The sequence below is a fragment of the Spinacia oleracea genome, chromosome 4, assembly GCF_020520425.1.
Source record: "Spinacia oleracea cultivar Varoflay chromosome 4, BTI_SOV_V1, whole genome shotgun sequence".
NCBI classification, from domain to species: domain Eukaryota; kingdom Viridiplantae; phylum Streptophyta; class Magnoliopsida; order Caryophyllales; family Amaranthaceae; genus Spinacia; species Spinacia oleracea.
Window position 1 is genome coordinate 148,828,733 of NC_079490.1, and position 23,202 is coordinate 148,851,934.

The 23,202-nt window shown below is 35.2% G+C and overlaps 1 protein-coding gene across 1 annotated transcript in view; it reads right to left on the minus strand.

The window, feature by feature from the left end:
• Positions 1-23,202, minus strand: part of LOC110804069 (beta-glucosidase 18) — a 43,926-nt gene that overhangs the window by 17,906 nt on the left and 2,818 nt on the right. The window contains exons 3-6 of the mRNA XM_022009636.2: positions 2,717-2,775; positions 2,550-2,625; positions 2,389-2,463; positions 623-710 (exon numbers count right to left, since the gene is read on the minus strand). Coding sequence (XP_021865328.2) covers positions 623-710; positions 2,389-2,463; positions 2,550-2,625; positions 2,717-2,775 — 298 coding nt within the window. The remainder of the gene's footprint in view (positions 1-622; positions 711-2,388; positions 2,464-2,549; positions 2,626-2,716; positions 2,776-23,202) is intronic.

A 23,202-nucleotide genomic window follows, 5' to 3' on the forward strand; every position in this document is an offset into this window, starting at 1 on the left:
CTTAACCAACAACCATTTGTGGTTAATCTGTTCACATTAATTTATAAATGAATGTTAACATGAAGTTTACAACAACTAAACTTTTATGTGACTTTTTATTTTCTATTGACTATTTTGGAAAAAAATAATAATTAAAGAATTAGGACAATCATGAATAACATGATGTCATAAGTCTCATAAGCATCAACTATAAAAATGTCTTGCATGACTGCATATGTCTAATTTGGTGTTTGTTAATTTTGAATTACTTATTTCCACTAGAAAACAAATTATACAAATTGTAAGATGATGCAATTGAAAAATTATTTCTCATGATAAATGACTTAGTGTGTTTGTGTAGTTGACGAACTTGATGAATTTTTCACCTAATGCTATACATGTATCTTATCAAATATTTTGCTCAAGAAAAATCTAAAATTTTAACTATTCAATGTAGCAATCGGGGCATCGCCCGAGCCACACACTAGTTATTATATTAAATTGGAGCAATTATAATTAAACATATTATTATATTAATAGTCAGTTTTACATTGGAAAATGTAAATGTGAAAGTGAAACATTGCGATTAATTGAGAATGGATGAAGCATATTGTACAAATTAAATTGGTTTTAGAAGACTTACTGCATTTGAGGACTAAGCCAACTTCCATATCTATCCTCAAGCTCTTGTGGTATATCAAAGTGATTTATCGTCACAAATGGCTCGATTCCTACACAAAAGTACGTTACTTTTAATTTACTATGGCTAAGCTAGCTAAGCCATCGTAGTAATTTCCCTATTAATTAGCTCAAGAGAACAATCTATGAATCAAATAGAAATTATAATTGCTCCATTTTGATCCTAATTAAATTTATGTTGTGGCGTTGTCTAGGAATAGAACACACTTCAATTCGTGTTTATTATATTAGTCAAATAGACTCAATACAAAACAAAAAAGTGTGATTGCTAGGTTCGGAGACACAGGTTGTGACCTCTTTAAAATGGTACTCCCTCCGTCTCTTTTTGTTTGTTATATTTTCCTTTTTGGTATTTTTAAATGTTCTTTACATTTTCTTTTATATTATCACACAAATGACTTAGCATTTTATCAAAATTTGTGTCCAATTATTATTTTAACCAATTAAATTCGTTGTGTCATTTAATCTCTCACATTTTTTCATTGAGACAAATTTTCTCATTTTCCAATATCAGAATTTTGATAAAAGTGAAAACATTATAAATAAACGTAATTTATCTTGTTTAAATAAAAATAATTGAGGAATCTTGATGCAAATTAATTTATCGTTAAAATGCGTGAAAAATACCAAATGTAAAGAATAAAAAGAGACGGAGGGAGTATGAAAGGTTTTTTTTTACATGGAATTGATCAAGGTGTTGATACGGAGTACTCCTATTAAATAAGCTTTATTAAATGTTCATTTCCAAAAAGGATAATAAAATATAACTTTTACCGTGTCCTCTACGATTTAATAACACTTGAACATAAAGGAAAGTGTTTAACGAGAAACAATAATCACTATATAATTTTCTGTCTTAGCTACTCCCTCTGTTTCTTTTTGTTTGTTACGTTTGGATTTTTGCACGTTATTAATGTATAGTAAAAATTCTTTTGCTTCTTTATTAAAAAATAAACTAAAGAAAAAATTTAATCTACTAATCATTACTCCCTCCGTCCCGGAATACTCGACCCGGTTTGACCGGCACAGAGTTTAAGGGACTTAAATGGACTTATTTAATTTAATAGGTAGTAGTTGATAGTGAGGTATTATTTTAATGTAGTTAGTGGGAGGTGGGTTAAGAGGTGGGGTTGGGGGAGAGTAGGGGTTGAATTTTTAATTATTTTTTGTATGGAGTAGGGGGTAGGTGGGTTAATAGGGGTGGAGTGAGAAATAATATAATATTGTTAGAATATTTCCATTTTTAGAAACATGTCAAGTATTAAGGGACGGCCCGATAAGGAAAACAGGTCAAGTATTCCGGGACGGAGGGAGTACAACAATCAATAAGATTGTTTTATTTTATCAAAATTAACCAATGATGGAAAAGCACAAAGATTGCTAACTTAACATACTTGAGAAATTGTAAAGAAATTTAATGAGTTGAAAAAATTGGACCAATTAAAATTAAAAGTTGGCATAAAAAATGATAGTATAATAAATTTATAAAAGGAAAGATTCTCCACGTAACAAATATTGTGAAACACCCTAAAAAAAATACGTAACAGACAAAGAAAGGCCGGAAGTAAGTTTTAGCTGTTTAAACTATCCCTAACCAAAATTTGAACAACCCCTGTATATACCACCAGATAAAAGCACAACTAATCTAAATTCCTTCCTTACCTCCCTTGACTATATTAAATTGAAACGAAGAATAATATATAAGCATACCTTTAAGCAACATATTGTCAATAATATTGTTGTAAAACAAGACTCCTTTTGGGTTGACTTCGCCGAACCTTCCTCCTATAATTAAATATGCCACATGGAAATAAAAAAATCAATAACTTAAAAATAAATAAAAATTGATTGCAAAATCGTGTGTGACATACTTGGTAGAATTCTGGACCATGAGATTGATAATCGATAAGCATTTACTCCAAGATACTCCAATTTATCAATATCTTCCTGCAGTTGAATGTCACATTTATAAGTTTTTAAATAAAATACATTTATTTACCTCTTTTAAAAAATAAATGTGAATCGGTTAAATATTAACCATGTAAAGATGGTAGTGATCATCCGCAACATCTCCATTTTGTCCCCGAACGGTGTTTGCTGCAATCATCATCAAACAAACCCAATAAACCAGTAAAGACGAAATAATCTTAATCCTTTATTTTCTAATGTACTGTATTTTTTATTTTCTAAGTATAGATTAGTAAATGTATTTTTTATTTTAATTTCATATATCATATAAATAATTAAAAATATTTTTTTTTTCTAATTTCCTATATAAATTAGAATTATTTTTCTTAAACAAAAAATTACATTATTCAATTTGTAAATTTGAATATTAAGATTTTCCTACCTTTTTGTAACATGCATAATAGGTTACATAATCTAAATATTTTAGTTTCCAAATATATTTATGACACAAGACGTGCCATATCACCACTGTGACACGACTTAAAGGTCGCAAATCATTTCCGTTAAAGTACATTTTTTGAGAGTATGGGTTTTAATTACCTATACTCACAAATATAACCCGTATTCAACTATTACTCCTTCCCTTTTTTTGTTAGTCTTATTTGCCTTTTGGTCAATTTTAAATATAACTAGATTTTAGCCCGTGCGGTACACAGATTCTATTAAATTTTTTAGTTAAAATAAAAGTCCTGTATATACCAACTGCTATATTTTATATATTGATTAGATTAGTGTTTGATTTTGGATTGAATTTTATGTTAAATTTATTTTTTTAATTATTTAAGTGTTTGATTTTTGATGGAATTTATATTGTATATACGTAGTATTAGTAATTAATTAATAAAAATATTTATGTGGCACCTAATTATTTATTTATATGTCATTCGACTTTTTTAATTCATAAACAATTTCGAAATCTTATTTTTGATTGGCAATAAATCATTAGATTTCCTATGTGGCACTCTAATATTGCATTAGTGTTTGATTTAAGATGCACAGATTCTATTAAATTATTAAGTTAAAATAAAACTATTATATATACCAACTGTTGTATTTATATACTCCGTATTAGATTAGATAAGTATTTGATGTTGGATTGAATTTCATTTTAGATTTTTTATTTATTTATTGTTAGAGTGATTGATTTTGGATGGAGTTGTATATACGCTGTACGTATTCGTAAGTAATTAATAAAAATATCTGCGTGTAACCTAATAATTTATCTAAGTCGCACTCGACTTTTTTAATTCTAAATAATTTTGAAATCTTATTTTTCATTCGCCAAAACCATTAAATTTCCTACATGGCGCTCTAATATTGGATTAATGTTTAATTTTGGATTGAATTTTATTTTAGATTAGTGTTTAATTTTGGATTGAATTTTATTTTAGATTAGTGTTTAATTTTGGATTTAAATTTATTTTAGATTAGTGTTTGATTTTGGATTGAATTTTATTTTAGATTTATTTTTTAATTATTAGAGTGTTTGATTTTGGATGGAGTTGTATATATTAATAATTAATTAATTAAAATATCTATGTAGCGCCTAATTAATTATCTACATGGCACTCGATTTTGTGAATTCAAAAATAAATTAGAAATCTTATTTTTCATTGGCCGAAACCATTAGTAATCCTACGTGGCGCTCCAATAATTCAGCAAATATGCCTCATTTACATATATACTAGATTTTAGCTCGTGCGATGCACGATTTTTATTAAATTGTTACGTTAAAATAAAACTCCTAAATATATCAACTGCTATATTTTATATATTAGATTATATTTGTATTTTTTATTTTGGAATTAATTTCATTTTAGATTTATTTTTTAATTATTATAGTGTTTGATTTTGGATGAAATTGTATATAAGAAATATTAATAATTCGTTAATAAAAATATTTACGTGGCACCTAATTATTTATCTACGTGGCATTCGACTTTTTAATTCAAAAATAATTTTGAAGTCTTATTTTACTTTGGCCGAAACCATTAGATTTCCTACGTGGCGCTCTAATATTGGATTAATGTTTGATTTTGGATTGAATTTTATTTTAGATTAGTATTTGATTTTGGATGAATTTTATTTTAGATTTATATTTTAATTATTAGAGCGTTTGATTTTGGATGGAATTGTATATATTAGTAATTAATTAATTAATTTAAATATCTACTCCCTCCGTTCTATAATGTTCCTTACTTTTCCATTATGCGCGGTCTCCAATGCACTAATTTGAACCTTAATAGTTTTAATTTCGCATTAGTAAAAAGTAAAAAAAATATATATTTAGAAAATATATTGAAACGAATCCAATGATATCCAAAAAGTTAATATTTATACTCTTAATCATATTATTAATTACGGTCAAAGTTTTTAAACTTTGACCATATGAATAGTAAACATGAGGAACATTATGGAACAGAGGGAGTACATGGCACTTAATTAATTATCTATGTGGCACTCGATTTTTTTAATTCAAAAATAAATTAGAAATCTTATTTTTCATTGGTCGAAACCATTAGTAATCCTAGGTGGCGCTCTAATGTTTCAGCAAATATGCCTCCTTTATATATATATATATATATTGGATTAGTTTAGTTTTTGATTTTGCATTGAATTTCATTTTAGATTTTTTTTTTATTATGAAAGTGTTTGTTTTTGGATAAAATTGTATATGCATAATATTAATAAATAATTAATAAAAAATATCTATGTGAAAGTTAATCATTTCTTTACGTGGCACTCGACTTTTTTAATTCAAAATTAATTTTGAAATCTTATTTTTCATTGGCCGAAACCATTAGATTTTTCTATGTGGGCTCTAATATTGGATTAATGTTTGATTTTAAATTAAATTAAATTTTATTTATTTTATTTTAGATTATTGTTTGATTTGGATGAATTTTATTTTAGATTTATTTTTTAATTATTAGAGTGTTTGATTTTAGACAGATTTGTATATATTAGTAATTAATTAATTAAAATATCTACGTGGCACCTAGTTAATTATCTACGTGGAAATAGATTATTTTTTAATTATTAGAGTGTTTGATTTTCGATGGAGTTGTATATATTAGTAATTAATTAATTAAAATATCTACGTGGCACCTAATTAATTATCTACGTGTCACTTGATTTTTTAAATTCAAAAAGAAATTAGAAAAAATTTTATTTTTCATTGGCCGAAACCATTAGTAATCCTAGGTGGCGCTCTAATATTTCTCCATTGGCCGAAGCCATTAGATTTTTATACGTTGCGCTCTAATATTGGATTAATGTTTGATTTTAAATTGAATTTTATTTATTTTATTTTAGATTATTGTTTGATTTTGGATGAATTTTATTTTAGATTTATTTTTTAATTATTAGAGTGTTTGATTTTAGATGGAGTTGTATATATTAGTAATTAATTAAGTAATTAAAATATCATGTGGCACCTAATTAATTATCTACGTGGCAAACGATTATTTTTTAATTATTAGAGTGTTTGATTTTCGATGGAGTTGTATATATTAATAATTAATTAATTAAAATATCTACGTGGCACCTAATTAATTATCTACGTGGCACTTGATTTTTTAAATTCAAAAAGAAATTAGAAATCTTATTTTTTATTGGCCGAAACCATTAGTAATCCTAGGTGGCGCTCTAATCTTTCAGCAAATATGCCTCCTTTATATATGTATATTAGATTAGATTAGGTTAGGTCCCGTGCAACACACGAATATAAAATTAAAATTACCAATTAGTTAAGTTATAAAGTAATTAGTAAAAAAGGATAGAAAGCTTTGAAGGAAATAATGCCCTTGGTCCAAGTATGCATTCTATGTTAAGTCTAATAAATGCGGTTCAGTATTAATTAACAAGTTAATAATTCAGTGAGATCAAGTGAGCTGAATGCCTAGCTAGAGGCCGCTTCAGTTCAAGTGGAATTAATGATATTAATCCACAGCTTACTCTTGACTGAACCCGTAGGGTCACACAAATAGTACGTAAACGGATCAAGTATTTAATGGCATTAGATACTCCATCTATGGATATTCGGAATCGACGGATCTTGGTTTCAGTGGGAGCTGAGATCGTCACAGGCAAGAAATGAATACTCCGGAAACGATGATATTGCCGGAAACGGAAATATGGATCGTATCGGAAATATAAATATTATCCAAGTCGTAGATGTTGCCGGAAACGGAAACATGGTACGTATCGGAAAATATTATCGGAAATGGAAATATTACCAGAATCGGAAATATTGCCGGAAACGGAAATATTGTCAGAATCGGAAATATTATCGGAATCGGAAAATAATTCCGGAAACGGGAATATTAAATATTTGTTCGAAACGGAAATTGATTCCGGAATCGGAAATATTAAATATTGTTCGTATCGGAAATGAATTCCGGAACCGGGAATTTAATCGGAATCGTATCGTACGAATTAGCATCGGACGAGGCCTGCCGGACGAAGGCCCAGCACGAAGTCGGGCCATCGCCCAGCAAGCCAAACGCGCGCCCAGCCAAACGCGCGCCCAGCCAAGGCAGCGCCCAGGCCCACCGCAAGGCAGGCCCAGCGCGCGACAAGGCCATGGCCTCGCTGCGTGGGCTGCTGCTCGCACGCACACGCATGGGCGGCCCATCGTGGCTGCCGTGTGTGTGTGAGTTTGTGTTCATGCACGATTCCTAAAACTATTAGAATTAGTATATGATTAAAATCCTATTCCTAAAAGGATAAATTAATTAATTAGAGTTCTTGTAGGATTCTAAGTTTAATTAATTCGTATCCTACTAGGATTCCAATTCCCTTTCCATAACTCTATAAATACGTGCCTAGGGTCACATATTTTCAGAGATTAATTCAAGTATTCAAAGTGAGTTTTGAGAGAAAAATTCAGCCATGTTTCTTAACTAAGAGTGCCGAAAATTCTAGTACCTTAAGGGCGATTCTAGTTGGTCAATCTTAAGGCGGATCCGGACGTGCTGTGGACTATCTACGGAGGGACGACACTTGGAGTCCTAAAGACTTGTTCTTGTTCGGTTCGGGCGCAGCTAGGGAAGGCACGCAACAAAAGTATGCATCTAAATTATGCTATATGATTATGTGTAAATAATATGTATTCCTGGCTTAATGGTTGTTTCCGCATGATTTATGTATTATCATATGTATCATAACCTAACAGTGGTATCACGAGCCCCTTATTATTTTCATAATCTAAATTGCATGAACATGGTTAAATATTACAAATTTGCATGAATTAAAAGGGGTGATTAATTTTCGTAATTGTTAATTAATTGCAAATTGCGTTTATTTAATTATACGTACGTAGTTTTTCGGCAGTTTCTTCGTTACTCATCCAAATCGAGTGATTTTTGTGTCAATTCCGCATGTAAAAGGCATTCTAAAATTTTGACAAAAATAATATTTTTCTGCCGAACCCAGAATTCTCAAATTCGAAGCCTAACTATGACTTTTCGAAGGTTTTAGTTTTTCGAATGCAAAATTTCGTAAATTTAAGATGTTAAATTAAATATTTGCGATTCTTGTTGATAAATCTTGAATTTTTGATTGACCTACTGTATATGTTTAACAAGTTTGAATGCCTAGCCTTGTTAATTATGCAATCTAATTTGTAATTATGATTAATTTGTTGAAAATTAGAATAATTTAGAATTAATTTGATTTTCATAATTAATTATAATTTAATTAGAAACCTATGATTAAAAACCACCATAAAAATTGTAAATTTATGATAAATTTTAAATTTTTATGACCTAGGCTTGAATCCATAATAATCGGAAATCAATTGAATAATAAATTTTCGATTTTTCGCCCTAAAATTATGAAATTAATATTATTTATTAATTTGTCATTAATTTTAAATATAAATTTTAAATTTTTCATGCGATTCGTTCATATAACTTGCACGCACAAAGCAATGGACGCTTCGTGTTACCCTTAAGGGGTGTTTAGTGCGGGCATGCGACGACGAGCAAGGGAGCTCGTCGCCCGTGCGGCACGAATGCAATGAGCAAGGCATGGTGCACGAGCACAAGGCAGCAGCCCTGCCTTGTGTCGTGGGCCACGAACTATGGACGTGGGCGAAAGGCAAGCCATGGCAGTCGCGTGTGGGCACCAAGCGAGCTGCGCCACAACGCGCACCGCCTCGCGCAAGCGCGCGCAGCCTCGCGCGCAGCGAGCGCAAGCTCGCGTGCCACGAGCGCTGCGCCCAGCGTTGAACGCGCGCAATTGCTCGCGCACAGCGAGCGATGGCTCGCGCGCACAGCGAGCAATGGCTCGCGCGCACAGCGAGTGATGGAGCGCGCCCAGCGTGCGCTGGCGAGCGCGCACAGCGAGCGATGGCTCGCGTGCGTCGAGCGCTGGCGCGCGCGCAGCAAGCACCACAGCGTGCGATGGCTTGCGATGGATATGCAGCAGCTATGCGACGAGCGCATGGGCTGCGCGCACATGGCCAACGATGGCTGTGTGCGTGCGGCCCATGGGCGTGCAATGCGTAGGGTGTTTGCGTTGCGATTAGATCGTTTTGAATGTTTAATTTGAAATTTTTCAGGTTACGTAATTTTAATTAATTTTAAAATTAATAATTTAAATTATTTTCTTGGATTTTAATTTTGAATATTGTAATTATAATAAATTTTATTTATTCTAATTATTTTACTAAAATTAAAATCATGAATTAATTTAAATACGACTGAAATTAAATTAAACTTTTTGGATTCAATTATAAATTTATATGAGCTTTAAATTTTAATTAAATTTGTATGTTTCCGGTTAGACTAGAAATACATTTTTATGTTTAAAATTAGTAAAGCATATGAATTTATTGGTTTAAGTGGGAGCCCTTTTTAGTCATAAGACTCTTGATTAGGTCTACAAATCCTTAAGGTTAAAACAACTTGATTAGAATTAATAAGGACTGAATAATTGGTAGATTATTGGTGCCCTTGATTAATTGCTGCAAATGTTTACGTGATGCATAATGTGTTTTACTAACCAGCTATGTGGGCCATTCATGATAATGAATGGGTGAATGGTATATATTGTATATGTACTGTTTTGCAGGTTATGAAGTGACTAGTATGGCCCAAATAGGATAGAAAATATGGTCTGCGTACCATTAATTTGAATGTAATTGGTCTAAAGTACCAAAGTTATTTTTCAATTCAAATATGGTCTGCGTACCATCAAATACTTGTAATTAGTTATAGCTTATCCTATTTGAAGAAAATGGTGCCTCCCACGGAGATTTTCAAGACGGACTTTGAAGTCAAAGCTTCAAGATGAAGTCGGGCCATACTAGATCACATTTATCTTATGCATGCTTTAAGTTATTTATTGCTTTAAATATGTCTTAATTATGCATGAGATTGTGGCTTGATTATGTTGCATGATTAAGGATTTTAGTTCACTTAAAATCTAACCAACATAGTAAGAGCCTTAAGTTCCAAACTTAAAAAAAAAATTGAGTTAAAAGGTGCCATGCCAAAATATACACTTGCTTGGATATCCTTTACATCAATCTAGTAACAGTTTTCGCTCAGCGAGGTGTTACTTATTGGTCCTAAAGGGGCAAGGTACACAAATAATTGTGAGTACATGTTAGTTTTGGTGAAACTCAACGATATAAGTAAGGAGTCCTTTTATGTCGTGGCAAAATCGATAGGTTTACCTAATAAGTTCTTAGACGTACCTATCAACCAAGAATAGTTTCTAGACTATTAGCAAAAGGCTTTTGCTTACCTAAGATGTTCTAGGATTAAGTCGACAAACTGTGCTTAGTTCTTCAATGATTTTAGGATCTTGGAATCATTTTATTCACACCTGCCGGAACACATAACTTGAATAAAATGCTTAATAAACATTGAATTATGCATGTATGCTAGAATTTAAGTTTATTAAGAGAAACTGTGAATGGTTATTTATTTGTTTATTCTTTTCAATTGTAGTTTTAATATGGCAAACAACAATTCATTCAACATTCGATCAATTCTCGAAAAGGAGAAGTTGAACGGGAAAAACTTCCTTGACTGGCAAAGGAACTTGCAAATAGTTCTTATGCAGGAAGAAAATGAGTATGTCCTAGATGAGGCGATGCCCGAAGCCGCAGGCGACGGGGTCACTCAGGCAGCCCTCAATCGTTGGATTGATGCCAACAAGGATGTGAAATGTCTAATGCTCGCCACCATGAGTGCGGATCTGCAGAAAACGTTCATCAACTCAGATGCTTTCACAATCATCAGTGAGTTGAAGAACATGTTCCAAGATCTGGCTCGAGTCGAAAGATTCGAGACTCATAGGCAAATTCTTGAGACCAAGCTTAAGAAAGGCGAGCCCGTAAGTCCACATGTTCTCAAAATGATTGGACTCATTGAGAATATGAGTCGGCCGGATCAGCAACTTTCTCATGAAATGGATATAGACACCATCCTCCATTCTCTTCATAGCGGGTATGATCAGTTCAAACTGAACTACAGTATGAATAATCTGGACAAAACGCTCACTGAGCTTCACGGTATGCTGAAGACCGCTGAAAAGACGCTCAAAAGTGATAAGCAAGATGTGCTTATGGTGCGTGGGGGCAAGTTCAAGAAATCTGGAAAGAAGAGGAATGCTAAGAAAGGTGGCAACAAGGCCAGCCCAACTAAGCAAACTGGCGCCAAATCTGTAAAGAGGAAGGTCAGTCAACCCACTTCTGAATCCGAATGCTTCAACTGCAAGAAGAAGGGGCATTGGAAGAGAGATTGCTTGAAGCTAAAGGAAGATCAGAAGAACGGAACAGTCGTTCCATCTTCAGGTATTTTCGTTATAGACTGTATACTTGCTAATTCAACTTCTTGGGTATTAGATACAGGTTGTGGCTCACACTTATGTTCCAATCCACAGGGACTAAGAAGAAGTAGAAAGTTAAGCAAGGGTGAAGTCGACCTACGAGTGGGAAATGGAGCACGGATTGCTGCATTAGCTGTAGGAACTTACTATTTGTCGTTGCCCTCCGGGCTAGTTTTGGAACTGGAAGAATGTTTCCATGTTCCAAGTCTTACTAAAAACATCATTTCAGTTTCTTGCTTAGATGCTAAGGGATTTACCTTTTTAATAAAAGACAATAGTTGTTCGTTTTATTTTAAAGAGATGTTTTATGGATCTGCTAGATTAGTCAATGGACTTTATTTATTAGATCACGACAAACAAGTATATAACATAAATACCAAAAAGGCCAAAAAGGATGATTCAGATCTCACCTATCTGTGGCATTGTCGATTAGGCCATATAAACTTGAAACGCTTAGAAAGACTTCAAAAGGAAGGAATTCTAGAACCATTTGACTTAGAGGATTATGGTAAATGCGAATCACGTTTACTTGGCAAAATGACAAAGCAACCTTTCTCTAAAGTTGGAGAAAGAGCAAATGAACTATTGGGTTTAATCCATACAGATGTATGTGGACCAATGAGTACAAATGCTAGAGGTGGTTTCAGCTACTTTATCACTTTCACTGATGACTTCAGTAGGTATGGTTATGTCTACCTAATGAAGCATAAGTCTGAATCCTTTGACAAATTCAAGGAATTTCAGAGTGAAGTAGAGAATCAATTAGGCAAGAAGATTAAGGCACTGCGGTCTGATAGAGGCGGTGAATATCTGAGCTATGAATTTGATGACCATCTGAAAGAATGTGGAATTCTATCAGAATTGACTCCTCCTGGAACACCACAATGGAACGGTGTGTCGGAACGGAGGAACAGAACCTTGCTAGACATGGTCAGGTCAATGATGGGTCAGGCCGAACTTCCATTAGAATTTTGGGGACATGCACTAAATACAGCTGCACTCACTATAAATAGAGCTCCGTCTAAAGCTGTCGAAAAGACTCCATACGAATTATGGTTTGGAAAGCCTCCAAATGTGTCTTTTCTTAAGATTTGGGGATGTGAAGTATACGTCAAACGATTAATTTCAGACAAACTTCATCCAAAATCTGACAAATGTATCCTTGTGGGCTACCAAAAGAAACAAAGGGGTATTACTTCTACAATACATCTGAGAACAAGGTGTTTGTTGCTCGAGATGGTGTCTTTTTGGAGAAAGATCACATTTCCAAAATGACAAGTGAGAGAAAATTAGACCTCGAAGAAATTCGAGTCGAACAAAAAACTCTAGAGAATGCTCAAGATGACATTCAGGATGAAACTCAGAGATCTTTAGAAGAATCTGGTGAGAATCATGGTCAATCTAGAAATGTTACCCCGCGTAGATCGCAAAGATATAGATCTCAACCGGAAAGGTACTTAGGTATTTTGACGAACGAGAGCTATGACGTTCTATTACTTGAAAGTGATGAACCTGCGACTTACAAACAAGCTATGACGAGCCCTAGCTCCAAGCAATGGCAAGAAGCCATGCAATCTGAATTAGACTCCATGTCTGAAAACCAAGTATGGGATTTGGTCGATTTGCCAGATGGCTACCAAGCCATTGGAAGCAAATGGGTTTTCAAACTGAAAAGGACAAGGATGGGAAACTTGAAGTTTTCAAAGCTAGATTGGTTGCAAAAGGTTACAGGCAAGTCCACGGTGTGGATTACGATGAAACCTTTTCACCAGTTGCAATGCTAAAGTCTATTCGGATAATGTTAGCAATTGCTGCATATTACGATTACGAAATATGGCAGATGGATGTCAAAACTGCTTTCTTAAACGACGTTTTAACAGAAACTGTGTTTATCACAACCTGAAGGTTTTGAGGATCCAAAGAATGCTAAAAAGGTATGCAAGCTAAAGAAGTCAATCTACGGATTGAAGCAGGCATCCAGGAGCTGGAATATACGTTTTGATGAAGCCGTCAGTGACTTTGGTTTCATCAAGAACGCAGACGAATCTTGTGTATACAAGAAGGTCAGTGGGAGCAAAATTGCTTTCCTAGTATTATATGTCGACGACATATTACTTATCGGAAATGACATTCCTATGTTGAACTCTGTCAAGATTTGGCTTGGGAAATGTTTTTCGATGAAGGATCTAGGAGAAGCACAGTACATATTGGGCATCAAGATTTACAGAGATAGATCTAAAAGGATGATTGGACTTAGTCAAAGCACTTATATCAATAAGGTGCTTGATAGGTTCAAGATGGCGGACTCCAAGCGAGGCTACCTACCCATGTCTCATGGAATGACTCTAAGCAAGACTCAGTGCCCAAAAACACTTGATGAGCGTAGACGAATGAATGGGATTCCATATGCATCATTGATTGGTTCAATAATGTATGCTATGATATGTACACGCCCGGATGTTGCATACGCACTCAGTGCTACGAGCAGATACCAGTCAGACCCAGGAGAGGCGCATTGTACTGCTGCCAAGAACATTCTGAAGTACGTGAAAAGGCACAAAGATGACTTCCTGGTCTATGGTGGAGATGATGAATTAATTGTTAAAGGCTATACGGACGCAAGTTTCCAAACCGACAAAGATGATTTCAGATCACAGTCTGGGTTTGTCTTCTGCCTCAACGGAGGAGCAGTAAGCTGGAAAAGTGCTAAGCAAAGCACCATTGCGGATTCTACAACTGAAGCGGAGTACATTGCTGCACATGAAGCAGCAAAGGAAGCTATATGGCTAAGGAAGTTCATAGGAGAACTTGGTGTAGTCCCCTCCATTAAAGGACCAATAGCCCTGTATTGTGACAATAACGGAGCTATTGCACAGGCAAAAGAGCCTAGACACCACCAGAGAGTCAAGCATGTACTTCGTAGATTTCACCTTTTACGAGAGTTCGTTGAAAGAAAAGAAGTCGAGATAAGCAAAATTGGAACTGATGACAACATATCAGATCCATTAACTAAACCTCTGCCGCAGGCGAAGCACAACTCGCACACTGCAGCTATGGGAATCAAGCATATTGGAGAATGGCTTTGATGTCTCTGTTTAATGTTTTAAAGTTTTAGAGTTTAAATCTTTGTAAAACATTATTGGTTAATCATTCACAATATATGAAAAGAATTCATTTTTCCATTTAATTTGTGGTTTATTAAATGATGAGTCCCTTCAAATTTGACGATATATTCAAGATAGACTGTCAGGACCAGTCCTGTGACTAAGAAATGTCTATCAAGTGAACTTGAATGTCAAAGGTTGAAAATGGTCCCTAGTCGGAGTTTTCTATAAAATTGGACGCATAGAAAACGTTAGACGACTAGAATGAAAGATGACTAGTAGTTCTGTTTCTTGAACTATGTGGACATGGCAATGTCATAATCATTTGCATAGATACTTACTTTGGGAAGAATAGTATCGGACAAGACCTATGAAACTTTACTGTAAGAGATGAAAGTCTGTCATAAGTAAATTTCATTAAATTATTAGACACTAAATCCTCAATACCTGAGTGATTTGAGATTACTTGTTTGAGAACTGGTTGCTTTGACGTTGACCAACCGTCGCACCGTAAAAGGAGGCTATAAAGGCAACGCTCAGGTAATCACCTATCAAACGAAGTCTAATCTCAAGATCGCAAGATTGGGATTGTCCTCCCATAAATCGGGATGAGATGCTTAAAAGTTGTACAAGGCCACTCGGAGAGCTAGAAACTGTGAAATGCATGGCCGTGCTCGGATGAATCATAGGCTATGATTATCTGTTTATTTGATCAGTTGAACTCTGAAACCGAGGAACACCTCTGGACATAATAAGGATGACAACTCTTACCTTATGTTCAAGAGCAAGCATCGAGCGACAAAGGAATTAGGAAATGCACACTTGTCCCTAAGGACAAGTGGGAGACTGAAGGAAATGATGCCCTTGGTCCAAGTATGCATTCTATGTTAAGTCTAATAAATGCGGTTCAGTATTAATTAACAAGTTAATAATTCAGTGAGATCAAGTGAGCTGAATGCCTAGCTAGAGGCCGCTTCAGTTCAAGTGGAATTAATGATATTAATCCACAGCTTACTCTTGACTGAACCCGTAGGGTCACACAAATAGTACGTAAACGGATCAAGTATTTAATGGCATTAGATACTCCATCTATGGATATTCGGAATCGACGGATCTTGGTTTCAGTGGGAGCTGAGATCGTCACAGGCAAGAAATGAATACTCCGGAAACGATGATATTGCCGGAAACGGAAATATGGATCGTATCGGAAATATAAATATTATCCAAGTCGTAGATGTTGCCGGAAACGGAAACATGGTACGTATCGGAAAATATTATCGGAAATGGAAATATTACCAGAATCGGAAATATTGCCGGAAACGGAAATATTGTCAGAATCGGAAATATTATCGGAATCGGAAAATAATTCCGGAAACGGAAATATTAAATATTTGTTCGAAACGAAAATTGATTCCGGAATCGGAAATATTAAATATTGTTCGTATCGGAAATGAATTCCGGAACCGGGAATTTAATCGGAATCGTATCGTACGAATTAGCATCGGACGAGGCCTGCCGGACGAAGGCCCAGCACGAAGTCGGGCCATCGCCCAGCAAGCCAAACGCGCGCCCAGCCAAACGCGCGCCCAGCCAAGGCAGCGCCCAGGCCCACCGCAAGGCAGGCCCAGCGCGCGCCAAGGCCATGGCCTCGCTGCGTGGGCTGCTGCTCGCACGCACACGCATGGGCGGCCCATCGTGGCTGCCGTGTGTGTGTGAGTTTGTGTTCATGCACGATTCCTAAAACTATTAGAATTAGTATATGATTAAAATCCTATTCCTAAAAGGATAAATTAATTAATTAGAGTTCTTGTAGGATTCTAAGTTTAATTAATTCGTATCCTACTAGGATTCCAATTCCCTTTCCATAACTCTATAAATACGTGCCTAGGGTCACATATTTTCAGAGATTAATTCAAGTATTCAAAGTGAGTTTTGAGAGAAAAATTCAGCCATGTTTCTTAACTAAGAGTGCCGAAAATTCTAGTACCTTAAGGGCGATTCTAGTTGGTCAATCTTAAGGCGGATCCGGACGTGCTGTGGACTATCTACGGAGGGACGACACTTGGAGTCCTAAAGACTTGTTCTTGTTCGGTTCGGGCGCAGCTAGGGAAGGCACGCAACAAAAGTATGCATCTAAATTATGCTATATGATTATGTGTAAATAATATGTATTCCTGGCTTAATGGTTGTTTCCGCATGATTTATGTATTATCATATGTATCATAACCTAACAAGCTTAGGATTTAGACAAAAATAATTTAAGTTTAAAATAAAATAAGAAAAAAGCTTATTAGATTGTAAACGGGTTACCGTGTTTTTTGTTTCTGTATTTGTAACAACATTCGAAATTTGGATCTAGCACCCGATTGGCCGATTTTATCACGTGACTATATTAAATGGGTAAAGGCCGCTAAAAAAAATTCTTAAAGATTTGATTTAAATTTTTGTAATTGACACATTTTACAAAATAGCATTAAAAATTATTGTTTCTACGCTTAACATATATTTTTCAAATCTTATTACTTTCATGCTCAACATATTGCTTCAAAATCAGTATCAACAATACTATCATGTTATTTCCATGCTTGCCATATAGTGTTAGTTCAAATTAGTATTATCATATTACTTTAGATTTTTTTCATAATACATAAAATTATACAGAGTAATATTTTTGTGATACATATGGTTTATAATATTCTACGTAATAAAAAAAACAAAAAACAAAAAAAAACTAAGTACGTATCTAGAGATGACACATGTCATTCCGGGTTTGTCTTTTAGTATATAGTTATAGATATTTAAGCTTAAATAATATCTTCAAATACGTATGATAAAAGTTTATATCGTAACACTATAAATCAAGATCGATGAGTTAAACAAGATCACACATGAAGATTCCACGACTAAAAATTTAAAACATTTTCTTTACTTGTGAATAGAATCAATTCAAATGTGACTAACAAAATAAAAAAAAACATAGGGATTACTAAAAAAATCAAACGAACATCATTGAGTTACTCTATAACATCTAAAGAAATTATTACCCCGTATTTCACAACCTATTTTGATCGATCAAGTACGTATTGGTAATTATGCAGATTAACTAACTCATCCCTAATCTAGAATTAACAGTCATACAACACGACATCTTGAGACGTTTATCAATGATGTATTTGTACTGTAGTTGTTTGGGTGTCCAATTAGCTTCCAATTGGACCTGAAAAGTCCACTTGGCTAATACAACATATCTCATCTCCCTCAATCAAGGCTCTACGCCACTTAAACCCATTGGTAATAAACGCCTAACTGCATTTACTACACAAACACTATAAATGTGTCGCTCTAGTGCACATACCAAGGTCCATTCACTTATTGCTTTCACACACACTTTAACCTAGAGAGCTTTCTCTACTCTCGAACTTGTACTTACTTAGGCATAAGATGGGCTTTCCTCGGAACACCCCCGACTCCCTGAGGCCAGTCGATTTCCAAATGGAAAACCTTAACTATTCAAGCAACCGAATCTAAATCTGGAGCACATGCCCACTCTAATCCGAGCAGGACAACGCATACTCATACAACTGTCTCCCGACCTCCAGTTTCGACGAGGTAACAACTAGCTGCGACCATCCCAATAATGCAGAACTTATTTTTTCTATGAAACAAAGAGCAAACTACAGGAAGTGACCACTGTCCTCGCCGAAAGATTAGCGACACCTGGATCTAACACCACAACCGAACGGACAACGTTCCAAGAATTTGGAAAAATATGCAAACATGCAAACTCTTGCCCATATCTTTGGATCACAAAAAGTTGGAAAAATATGCAAACTCTTGCCACATCTTCGGATCACAAGAATTTGGGAAAATATGCAAACTCTTGCCCAAATCTTCGGATCACAGGAATTCGGAAAAATATGCAAACTCTTATCCAGATCTCAGGATCCAAAGAATTTGAAATTTTTTTGCTTCGCGCCAACGAAATCAAACATACACAAGAAGTATTTTTGACTTCGGAAGATCACAACTTCAGGGGGCAACAAGCAAAACTCCATAAGTTGCGATCTCCAAAAATAAAGTTTCAGAAAATTTCAACTTTAGGGGAATGCCACACAAATCTCTTTTCAATTGATACAATTTTCTAAAGCACCTTTAAGTACAAAATTGAAGGCTCGGAAAATCGCGGCAGACATGCAAAAATTCTTCCAGTTGCAATTTTCTAAGGAAACAAAACGATTCAAGAAATTCCAATCTCGAGGGGCAGAAAGTAAAACTTCGTCGAGATTACAATTTCCGGAATAGCATCAAGGTTCGAGAAAGTACAACTTCGGGGGTAACAAGTAAAAACTTCCATAAGTTACACTTTTCCGAAGAGAAAGAATGGAGAACAAACATTAAACTCATTATTTAGCAAATAAAATCTGTTTTCTATTCAATATCCGAGGGCATACAGTGACACATCAATAAACTCGGGACTAACCGAGGATTCCTCATAAATAAAGAAGAAATGGTGCAAGGCTAAAATCGGCTTCCATCAAAAGATGGTATCAGCCTACCGAAGTAATAGAAAGCAAAAGAAGTTAAATTATTAAAGTACAACGTAGCTCTGAAGCAAAAAAGGAGTCATTGAAGCACAAGTTCGAAAGTCCACAACTGGAATCGACCGACTTTAAAGAAGAAGACTGCCCGAATTCCTAAGCATTAGGACTTGTCTAGGTAAGGTCTTTGGGAGATTTGGAGGATGTGCGAACGCTAGTGTCAGACTCAGAAGAAACATTCCTCAACCGAGCCTCTTCGGCCTTCCTTGCGTCCTCCCGATCATCTTCACACTCGATCATATGATCTTCCCTTTCCATCTAGACTTCGGTTGTCTTCTTCCAATCAAGATCGAGTAGGCATGTTGTAAGAAAACATGCTACGACCGCCGAGGAACCCTTCCCACCATTGAGACGCGCACTAATCTCCATTGAATAGTTGCGCCTTCTCTCGCCCCAGCTTGTCACATTGCTCATCCTTCTCCTTCAATTAGGCCTCCGGATCCGCAACTCTTTTAGCCTCAACTTCAAGTTTTTGCGTCTCCACTTCAAGCTTCTTCTTGACCTCCTCCAGCTCCCGAAGCTTGGTGTCTTGGTCATTCTTCTCCTTCTCAAGGGCCTTGATCGCCTAGGCATCAGCTTTGCCTTGCGCATGTTGTTTGGGTGTCCAATTGGCTCTCAAATGGGCCTGCTGCCGAAAAGCCCACTTGGCTAATACAACATATCTCAGCTCCCTCAATCAAGGCTTTACGCCTCTTAAAGCGGCCCACGACCCATTGCTAGTAAAAGCCCAACTATATTTACTACACAAACAATATAAATATGTCACCCTACTGCACATACCAAGGTACGTTCATTTATTGTTTTTACACACACTTTAATTTAGATAGCTTTCGCTACTAATCTATTACTTACTTAGGCATAGGAGGAGCTTTCCTCGAAACATCCCCGAGGCCAGTTACTCTAACTTGTGTGTAGGTATTCTCGAACTACAACACCCAGAACAAGCTAGATCTTCCTGTACTATGAAAGGGCCTTGATTCCGAAGTCCATTATTTTATACCCGGAACAATGGTTAAAATTGTGAGATTGTATACAATAGGAAATCGATCAGTTTGAATCTTCTTTCTCTATCTGTAATTTGCATTGCTTTTATTAGGGTGAGAAAAACAAGTGGGTACTTGGTTTGGGAACCGATTTGGGTGATTTCGATTCCTAGTAACAAAATTAAGACCGGTTCCTAACTTTTTGGAACACGAAACGGGTAAGTACAGGTTACCCGAAGTTACATACCACTTTTTATGTTTTTTTTTTTTTTTTTTGATGAAACACTTTTTATGTTTTTTGACCATAACTTTATATATTTTGTTTTTTGAATGTAAAATATAATTATCTTAAACTCTGTTAATAAGGCCAGGAAAATGTTGTTTTAGCTGAAATAAAAACAATATGCCCAATTTTTTTTATACAAAATTACAACTTTTTCGTTATAAAGTTAAATGATCGGGAAATCAATATCGAGACTGATATCTACCGGTTCCGGTCGAGATTCGGGTATATCCAATGTTGCTCACCTCTATACTGTATGGCTCATTTGTAGAGGTGCCAATTCGGACAAATGGATCGGATAAGGGTCGGGTGCATCGGTTCGGGTTGGAACGTTCATTTGGCTATTGGGTCATATCGGGTCGGGTTGAAAAATAACTGTTCGCTTCGGGTTCGGATTGGTTGACAAGGGTTCATATCGGGTCGGGTTCATGTCGGTTGGGGTTAATATCGGGTCAAGTCATGTTGGGCCCGATTGTAAACGGATTTGGTCAGGTTATTTCAGGTCAACTTCATATCGGGTCGGGTTAAAATCGGGGCGGGTCATATGAGATCGGATTATAGTCGGGTCGGGTCAGGCCGGTTGGGGTTGGAGCACGTCGGGTTAATAAACGGGTTTATCCGGGTTGTAAAAGGTTCATATCCTATTGGGTGGGGTTCATATCGGGTTGGGTTAATGTCTGGTTTGGTCAATTCAGATACAAATTATAAACAATATCGGGTTATTACTAAAATCACAATTTTCAATTCGTTTATATTATAGTATGGATGTCTAATTTAATATACAAGGACTCTAAGTACTCCGTAAATTTTAAAAGTGTTAAATTTCAAGACCAGTAGAGTTAGTGAGTATATAGTATATGACTTAGTTTTATCGTAGATAACGATGTACTAATGACTAATAGAATTTAACACTTCGTATTCATGAAACTTTTATTGATGAATTAACAACTAATAACGTAGTAATTAATAATCGATAATGATGAACTAATACATAATGAATTTGTAAATTTTATAAATACAAGTTATCATATATATTGGTTTAAACATCAACGAGATAAACAAGTTCAATTGTTAATGAATTAAGTCGATTCGGTCAAAACAACATAGTTTTTCGATTAGTTCTTTGGTTATAACTTATAATAAGATTATAACGTATTGAATTAAATCAATTTAGTTTAGTACTTGATTAATCAGTAGAATACGAGTCAATAAAAGAGTGGAAAACTAATAAAATAATACAAACTTATAAGTTTTATAACATTGACATTAATTTATAAAAACGTTTTGGCTTATAGTACAACTTTTAATTTGGATAAAATAAAACGTGTTATAGTTGTCTTGTAGTGCGGGAGAGACAAGTTATAAATGGTTTGAATTAAACGAGTTTCAAACGGTTCGGGTTGAAATAGTCCGGGTAAACACTTGGTCCAGGTTGAAACTGTTCGGATTGTAAACGGTGCGGGCTGAAACAGTTCGGGTTGTAAACGGTCCGGGTTGAAATAGTTCGAGTTGTAAACGGGTTTTTCTCGGGTTGAAACGGTTTGGATTGAAATAAATCGAGTCATTAACGGTTTTTGGCTCCATTCAGTTCGGGTAGAAACGGTTCGGGTTGTCGCATGACGGTTTGTTATCGAGTATCGGATCTGAATTAGATTAATATTTTCGAGACGGTTCGAATTCGAGTTGAATATTATGGGATCGAATTTCGGGTTCCAACTCACATGTTATCAATGATTCGGGTTCTTAACGATTGAATTAACCCAGCAAATTTAACAATTTGGGTTAAAAATTGACAGCTTCACTCACTTGCGATGCAGGACAACTATATACGAAGTATATGAAGCGTAACTGTGTAAGAACATATCAGATAGACGGTGACTAAAATACGCAACCATGACAAAATAGTATGAGAGATTTGAGAGGTTAATCATGTGACAAATAATTGTTGACAAGAATTTTAATATACATGTAAAAGCATGCTGACTGTCCAGGTTAGATAGCTATTATTATGGTACAAATAATTAAGTAATTACATAATTAATGTTTTGTTCCAACGTGCGGCATACAATGCATTACTGTATTTTAAGGGCAAGAAGGATAAATAAACAATCTTACGTTGTCATTTTACGTAGTTCTATTCCCCCCTCTGTTTAAAAATACTTTTTTTTTTTTTTTTTTTTGAAAGGTAAGGAGAATATACTTAGGAGCCTCTCCGCATGAGAGTCACTCCTGAGTAATCATTACATAAGATAGTAGCTAATCTCTGGCTATTAGTAGGATCTATATATATATTTCCAACAATTAGGTGACCGACATTCGCTATCCAATCTGCAGCCGAATTTGCTTCTCTGAAAATGTGCTTGATATCCCACGTGGTAAAGAGGGTGAGGAGATGTTTGATATCAGAAATAATGTTACTGATCTTCCAAGGAGTAGACCACACCCCTTTAACTGCATTAATGATAAGAAGATTATCACCTTCGATAAGGAGATTATCGATCTGAAGACGCCTAGCTTCTTGTAGACCTTTGTGGAGAGCGATGGCTTCAGCCATGAAGGCTTGAGTTTGACCAAGATTAAAAGTACATGCTGAAATTGAAATTCCTTCATTATTACGGATGATGATTCCTGCTGCTGCTGAAGAAGATTTACTGGAGCCGTCGAAGTTGAGTTTGAAGGTGCCGAGTGGAGGGGGGTACCAGCGAACCATGATTGGAGGGGAAGGGAGAGGTGGAGGGGTGGAA